At 36.8% G+C, this 8261-nt stretch overlaps 1 protein-coding gene across 1 annotated transcript; it reads right to left on the bottom strand.

Moving 5' to 3' along the window:
• Nucleotides 1-2640: 2640 nt before the first annotated feature.
• LOC147537604 (bifunctional nuclease 1-like) lies at nt 2641-7353 on the bottom strand. Its single transcript, XM_086641810.1, has 11 exons — nt 7025-7353; nt 6347-6661; nt 5996-6166; nt 5847-5896; nt 5650-5706; nt 5476-5541; nt 5300-5374; nt 4652-4770; nt 4137-4228; nt 2948-3006; nt 2641-2863 (listed from the first exon to the last, which is right to left on the bottom strand). The coding sequence occupies exons 2-10, from the start codon at nt 6648-6650 to the stop codon at nt 2951-2953; spliced, it is 990 nt and encodes a 329-aa protein (XP_086497936.1). The 5' UTR covers nt 6651-6661; nt 7025-7353; the 3' UTR covers nt 2641-2863; nt 2948-2950.
• Nucleotides 7354-8261: the final 908 nt, after the last annotated feature.

Below are 8261 nucleotides of genomic sequence, written 5' to 3' on the forward strand. Positions count from 1 at the left end.
TTTGGTGTTTCCAAAATTTGGTTACAAATTGCTACTTCCTATTATGGGTCGGTGGCTATAATGTATAAATAGGGGTTTGAGTGTTTGTATTCAACACATCAACACAAGCAACAACAACTCTTCTTTAGAGAGAGCTAAAGAGAGAGAGCAAGTGAGAGAGAAATTTTTTGTTCATAGTTTTGAGCGGTGTTAAATTTCTCGGTCGTCGAAGATCTAGTATAGAAGGTTAAATTCTATACGGTACCATCTTGGGACGAACTTGCGGGTTGTGTTAGTCGTCTTCATCTATCCTTCAATAAAGATTTCTTATTCGCCCGAGGACGTAGGCTTTAAAGCCGAACCTCGTTAAATTCTGTTCGCATATTTGATTTTGGCTTAGCTTTTCGATTAATCTTCATAATCGGATCAATTTCTAGGATAGGTTCGATAGCTTCCGCGACTTTTAGTTCTAACAATAGAAATTCAAATAGGGAGAGAATTTTTTTTTCTCAAACAGAGAGGCACAAGCATCATTTCACCTATTTCAGAAATTGATTTTATATTTGAAACTTGTTTTGAAGTCTAAAATAAATAAACTATTTTTCATCACATTCAGACAATAATTCACTTCAACTAATTTTTCAAATTTGTTTGAATTAAAAAACAAACATTAGAAATTTGAATAAAGTCAAAATTCAGATTTCAGATCTGAATACACAATAAAACAAACAGTAACTAAACCTTAATAGGTCGACGTAGTACAATTATTAGAACTTCTCTCTTGTGAAACTCTTTATAAAAAGATATTTTGTAATTACTAGGAACATCAAGCGATTTGAATACGTTTCTCTCTTCTTTCAATTTTCTGGATAAACTTTGTTACCTAAGTCGGCGCATCTCTTAATCTTTGAGATAAGACTCTTTCTCTTATTCAGAGTTGGGAGATTTTATAGGGCCCCCTCATTTTTGTTAAAAGGCATCCCCTCAGTGATAATTTAGCAAGTAAAATGGTTCATAGGGAGACCTTTTAACAAAATTGGGGAGGCCTTATAAAACTTCCCTTCAGAGTTTTCCTTCTTGCTGAAGTTTTTTTTTTTGAATCCAAGGGATACATATCCATTAATAGTGATAAAATCACAATGATACAAGGATTATAAAAGTTATTTCTCTCTGTCGGAGGTGCGTCAAGCTACTTACATACCTGTAAATGCAAAACCCTCCTAAAGGGGGAGAAATTGGACTAGACACAGACACTATTGGGATCCTAAAGATCCGAGAAAAGAGACCCTAAAGATCTGACAAAAGGATCCTAAAGATCCGACAAAAATAACTGAAAAAAAACTAAAAACCATCGCCTTTTTGCCGGAGAACCGTCGCCGTTACCGGATAACCGCCGCGTCGCCGGAAAACCGCCGCTGTCGCCACACCACCATCGCAAAACCGCCGTTGCCATCATCGGAAACCGTTGCCTTCACCGGGAAACTGTTTGCTACACCGGAGAACAGCCTCCATTGCCGGAAAATCTTGGCCTTCACCGGAATACGATAGAACTGCCGCCACTGAACCTCTTGGTTACTCTGAATCAAGCTTCATTGCTATATGAACATGAGATGGATCACACAAAGATGACGACGATGATGATGAAAACGAACATTCAGCACCGTTTCTATACTCCGGCTCTTCGGAAAATGTTGGAAATTGATTTGAATCAGGAACAACAAAGCAAAGAGAATAGTAACAACAGGTAAGGCGTTAATGGACATTGTGATGGAACAATTTCGTTGGTAATCTTCTGCTTCTCCTTCTCTCTCTAGTTTGTGTTGTTTTTAGAGAGAGAAAGGTAGAAGAAAGTGAAACCCCAAGGCATTGCCTCTTAAACACACACCCTTTAACCATTGTAGGTTGTTACTTATAAGTTCTTCGGATCTAAAAGTTCGCATTCATGGAGAAATCAATTATCAAATAATCCAAAATTTCATACATCACCACACTTGAAACAATCTTCAATTACCCAATCAAAAACCCATAACAAAAGAGATGAAGCAATTTGTTGTCGCTTATCGAAAATTGGAACCAGATTTGGAACCATCTTCGTCGGATCACTATGAAACACCATACACCAATGATCAAGAATATCCATCAATCTCTCTCTCTCAAATAGAGAAAGAGTTACAGCAATTAAAACCTAAAACACAATATGAAACAAGAAAGAACAACATGCTACTAAAGGAAAGAGGGATCCGGCGAAGGGAAGACCCTTCGCCGGAGAAAAAACTCAGATCTGAAAAAAAACGGTTTGAGAGAGTTTTCCGTATATACTAGAGTCACTCACTAGTCCACATACTGGTTGGCCTCCCTTCTTGCTGAAGTTAAAAGAATAAAGTGACCCCTTTGGTAGGAGGGCCGTGAGCCCTGCCCGCACCCCTATAACATAGACCCAACTACCACCACCAAGATCTGACTTCAAATTGTTTTTGTTAACAGCACTCCTGTTAGGTGGGTAACACTCACATCTTCCACCAGAAGGATCCCAGTTCAAGTCATGTACCACAAACATGCCCGCTATATCATTATTAAATTAAACCAACAAATAGTTGAGAGCTGATTTAGTTAAAAATTAGGGCTAAACTATCAGGTCCCTCCCTACCAACATCAAGAGAATTTGTGCAACCATTTCAGCTTTAATTACAAGAAGAGAAGTCAGTTTCCGGACGTTCTACACAATTTCATAACACATACAAATATTTACAGATTATTTATCACATATACAGAAGTTGAGTTGATGGAGGATAATACATTACGAACTGACTCTCACCTGAGACGAGTTACTCGAAATCTTGCCTGCTTACAACTTTTATGTACAAAGGCGGCATCGTAGGGCATCCTGTGAGAGAAATCAACCTTTCCTGTCAAATTTTAGTACATCTAAAGAATGAGGTTGGAAAACAGTGGAATCAATATAGTGCACCTGTTATGCCCAATTTTGTTTTTTCGAACGAAGTTGGCTGAGCTTGTCTCTCCATTGAGCTGGCGGTAAAGATAAAAATAGGACAGAATAAGGATACTACTTCAGTTATCAAAATAGTGAAAAAACACCAATAGAAAACCACAGATGGATCAGGCTCTCTACCCACGTGTGGAACCGGTAGCTGGTCACCCGTGTTGTAGTTGGGGCCATACTAATTGTTCTGTTTAAATGTAGGCAAAGAAGCTAAACATTTTCGTTCTTTTGTCAGCAATGTTATTTAAGGACCGGCCAGAACCCAAGGACTTAAATCGGGGTCGGATTATCAGACACGAATTTACCTAGAATTAATTTTCAAGCTAACAAGGTTTTTTGGGTCATGGCGATGTTGGATATGTAAGTCAGCCTGAGTCACATCACATCCTCAGAACATCCTAAATAAATTAGTGTCCTGTACAGAAATTCTTGCCCTAGCCTACCACTGAATTAGGAATACTAAACAGTAGTTCAGTAACAGCGTTATTCACAGTAGAAACTCTGAACGACGCAAGCTGCATGTGTGTAACCTATGAACCACTAGGGAGTACAAGTTCCAATCAAGAACCTACTTTTTACCCAACTTGAGACCGACAGGCCACCAGAGGTTGGGGGTGAGATATTAAAAACCAGAAACTTCAAGTTAGCTTGTGTTGAAACCTAAGGCTCCAAACATTAACCGAGAAGTTTGAACCTGACCTTAAATTCATTCTTGAAGTTTCTATTTGGCATTATTCGGCCTTGGACCGCTAAATATAATCTCCTCGTGCGTAAACTAAAATTCCTTAAGAAATCCGACCTCACAAAAAGCTTGTTTTAAGTTCAACACGAGTTAGATGTTTGAAGCTAGGGTTCCTTACCTAATACCTGATCAAGACACTAGATGAACCTGAAGAGAAGAATATGACTATCAGACATCTAGATTGACTGACCAGCCTCAGGACATCGAGTTTTAGGTGTTCCATCTCAAAGGATAATTTTCATATCCACCCTTCAGGGTTATTCTATTGTTGTTGGTCATTGGAACATAAAGGAGCCATAAGAGATTTAAAATACGTGTTTTCTCATCTAAAGAAAATCCCATAGAGAATCTGACAAGGCAAATGTCAATACTAGCCAGAAAAAGTTCATGTGGAACAATGAGAAGAAAACAAACCCGCATCTCTATAGCGTTCCTCAACTGCAGCAATTAGCATATTGCGAATAAGATCAAACTCTTTGGCTTCAACGCATGGATGACCATTTGGCCTGCAAAATATTTTACTAATTCATATCAAAACTAGATCTACCCAAAATCAAAAGAAATAATTTGCAATGTTGTGTTTCAGAATCAGTCAAAGCAGATTGTAAGGGTTTCCAGATAAGACTATTTCTTTAATGCACTTAAAACTGGTGGTACTTATGATTTCGAGACCAGTTATGAAAGATAATAAAGTAACCATATAAAGGCATCATAAATCACTACCATTTAGATTTATTTTAGAAAATCACGCATATATGTAGACACACCTACATCAAACGTTCAGCTTTCAGGATTTAGTTGTCCCTCAAAATCCCCCTTTTATACTTCTAGTTTTTCATACAGATGTACAAGTAGATCTATATGAATTACGACTCAACAGATAGTTATCGTTATTGCCCTTTTATAGAAAAACGTGTAATCATTATTACCTATCCAGTTCCGTGAACAACAAACCATCTGAAAGCGGGGCTTGAGCGGCGAGTGTTGAAGGCTCCACAACTTTCATTCCATCACTATATGCCAAGTACCTGTTCACTTGGATAGGCACCTGCACACGCTTTAATCTATTAGCACCTACCAGCTCAATGCAGTACAAGCATGTGTAAGCTATAGTAGGAAAGGGAACTAGAAAATGCGAGCAAGGAAGAAAGATAGCATGAAAGAAGAGAGACATAAGAAGTGAATGAAGAAAAAAAGAGAAACAACAAAGCATAAAAAATTTACTTCATTAAGTTGTCATCTTATCAATGCTGCAGAATTACATAAGCTAGAAGCATGTAAAGATTTGAATTCAACCTAGGATCGCTCTAACATGTGCCTAAGGGAACATAATTGAACATATTTTTTTTATTCCTTTACTTTGCAACACTGGAGTTGCAACAATAAGTGAAGGGAGTTGATTGCCTTTTAAAAATAGAAAGAATTAATGACTTCATATATGCCCTTAAGGCACCAATTGCGCCCATAGAGAAACTCATACATATTGATTTAATTTCAATAGATAGATAGCAGGGCACTGCATAATCATATTTTTATACATAACCAAGTTATCCCAATTGAAAAGATAAGTGTAATACCTTGCATCTTACTGCAATATTAATGGCATCTGAAGGGCGAAGATCGAAGCTGACTCTCTCTGTTTCATTACCTACCTGTATAACCCATATATCAGCTGTCATTTACTTTGTTCGTATTTCCATAACTACCTATAAACCTTAAAATAATAAGAACAGAAGGCTAAAGTATGAATTACCTTTACAAGGTATATCTGCGCGAAATATGCCTCGTGCACTCTTTTTGTGACTCGAACAAGTTTCACCTGCCAGAAGAAAAGCAAGAAAATGACCTATTAATTTAAAACTAATGCAAGCTTATAATCGAACAACCAAGTATTATGTCTACTAAGTGGATCGCAGTGAGTAATTACCATGTACCCCATCTTCTCAATCATCTGTTTTATTATTTGATATACAGTTGGCCTTGCCTGTAGCCAGATTAACAATAACAACATTCATTCAAAAATGGGAAAAAAAAGAGCTTATGTTCCTTTTATTCAACAAACATCTTAAAAATTTATTTACCATCAATTGAAAAATAATTCACTAATGAACCCCAAAAACTTACTATTTGCACATTGCGGACAGCAGCCATGAGTAACATGCTTGGCATCTCCACTACAATGAGAGACGACCGAGTAATCGTTAAAACTAAACAAGACAATGACAAAATCGACTTTGATGACCTCTACTCTTAAAGAAGTATAAAGAACTCACAAACAATTATTGGAAGTAGAAGATCACTTCCGTCCTCCATCTTCAATACAATTGCTGGATGAGGAGCATAATCTGGCAGATGCCCACCCTGAGGATTGTTATGGACACATCTTAAATGCCTTCCATCTCGCATTTTTATCACAAAGCCGTCTGCACCACTTTTCACCTCAACTGCATGAAGGGAGTCCACACAAACAATCAGCATTCGAAGTTTATGAGTTAGTTAAATACGAAGCAACAACAAACTGACAAAGACAAGCAAAGCCAATAAAATCAAACTTATAGGAAAAAAAAAATAACAGGAGCCTTTAAAAATTACGAGAATTAGTCGATTCTGTTCAACTAGCATACCAGCTTCAATTACACTGGAGTTAACATATTCACCATCGTTCTCGTTGAAATTCTCCGCTGGACTACCATTACCATTCGATGACGAATTAAAAGTACAACGAATTGTTACGCCCCTCCGAACAAGGGTCTGATAAGAACAGGGCTGAAATCTAATCCTATCTGTATTGTTCCCCTGAATTCCCCAAAATCCGTTCTTAAAATTCCTTGACTTCATCAAAGGCCCATTCACTGGCAGAATATGAGCTCCCCCTGATTGTTTTGAACGGATAGTGGGGCAAATGACTGGTCCTTGTAAAGTCGCCATCCTTCAAGATCCTAAAAAGGCAAGAAGAACTTTTCAAATATTATTATGACAGACATGATAGATAACTAATTAAAAAAGACTTCCTAATATATGACCTAATTCTTTGAAGGTCAAACGGCAAAAGAAACACCAATAATCCAATATAAACCCTAACCAAAACTAAAACTAGTATGCAGCTACATGAATTTGATGAGCGGATTCACCAGAAACACACATAAATCACAATCAATCAACAAAATCAGTTCCTTTTAATCGGATCATCCATAATAAACAGATATTAACTAGTACAAAATTCATCAAATTCATATAAACTGTAAGAATCACTAGTCAAGTGCGATCAACAAAAGGAAATCCAATTAAAACTGAAATCTTACCTTGAATCTATTAAAACTCTTAACCGCACTTAAAAATCCTGGAGTTCTTACTGTTATCACACTCGAGTGAGCAATCGAAGTTCGATTATGACCTAATTTAAGAGATTTTGTTTCTGAAACTTGATGAACAACGTTATAAGAATAGGAATAAGCGTCAAATTAACCTAAATTTAATCCGATCCTCAGAGAGAGAAACTGAAATTAAGTGTTTCACTTTGTTTTTAGAGAGAGAAACTGTGAAGTTAAAGCTGCTCCTGGAAGATTATAAAATACCATAAAAAAGAGTTTTTAAAAGATAAGAAGAAGAAGAAGAAGAAGAAGGATAAAATGAAAAGGATAACGTATTAGTGACAATTTATTGTGGAGAAATCTTTTAGATGTACAAATATACCCTTGCCTCTTCGGGTATTATCATAAAGGTCAGAGGTAATTAGGCGGTTATGGATAAGTTTATGAGGTTAAAATAGTAATTTGGAATAACATAGTGACGATAGGTACCAGTTTTTTTGGTACTTGTCACTGACAAGTTCTCCAATGCCAAACTGACAAATTCAGTTGTTGTAATTTTAAGATAATTCTAGCCGTATAGAGGTCTCACTCTACCGATCAGGGAAATGAGGGTTTATTAAAAGGGGCTTTAGATAACTCGGTGGGTGATTTTTTTTTTAATAAGAAGGTAAGGGTGGGAATGGATCGGTACCTGTCTCTAACTTCATCGGATCGGTCGGTTTCGAACATAAAATGTTAGTGACCACTTGTTTAATCGAGCGGTCTCGGACGGTCATTTTCAAGAATTATTTGTCCATTGACCGTCCAAGACCGCTTATTTTGTCGGACAGTCGGACATCGGGCGATCTCGATCCGGACTTTCCCATTAAAATTTTGCAGAAACTTATAAATCATTTTCGTTACCATACAAAAATATATTAATAAATAAGTAAACTGTTTGTGATGGATTGTTGTTTAAAATAAGTATATCTATATAGGTGACTATATGTTATAGTCGACTTTACATGAAATATTATTTGTCCAACTAGTTACATAAGTCGGCCAATGCCCAATGATAATAATCCTAAAGACTTGTCAACTTTTATTTATATTACTTGTCTACTGTAGATAATTCTGTATAGAATTATAGTATAAGTTTTCTTAAAATAATTCGGTCGATCATTCGGTCATTTGAAACGGTCGGTCAGCCGACATAAAATTTGATCGTGACCGGCCTACCTAGTTCTTC

This window comes from Eschscholzia californica, unplaced genomic scaffold (assembly GCF_041429995.1).
Source record: "Eschscholzia californica isolate CP2 unplaced genomic scaffold, dmEscCali1.0.p SCAF_5, whole genome shotgun sequence".
Lineage (NCBI taxonomy): Eukaryota > Viridiplantae > Streptophyta > Magnoliopsida > Ranunculales > Papaveraceae > Eschscholzia > Eschscholzia californica.

Bases quoted from the DNA above. Each gene is read 5' to 3' on its own strand.
- LOC147537604 (XM_086641810.1), bottom strand. From the start codon at position 6,650: ATGGCGACTTTACAAGGACCAGTCATTTGCCCCACTATCCGTTCAAAA. The intron at 5,897-5,995 runs GTGAGTTCTTTA...CTCTCATTGTAG, and splicing joins TCTACTTCCAATAATTGTTT to TGGAGATGCCAAGCATGTTA. The intron at 4,771-5,299 runs GTATTACACTTA...AAGCGTGTGCAG, and splicing joins ATATTGCAGTAAGATGCAAG to GTGCCTATCCAAGTGAACAG.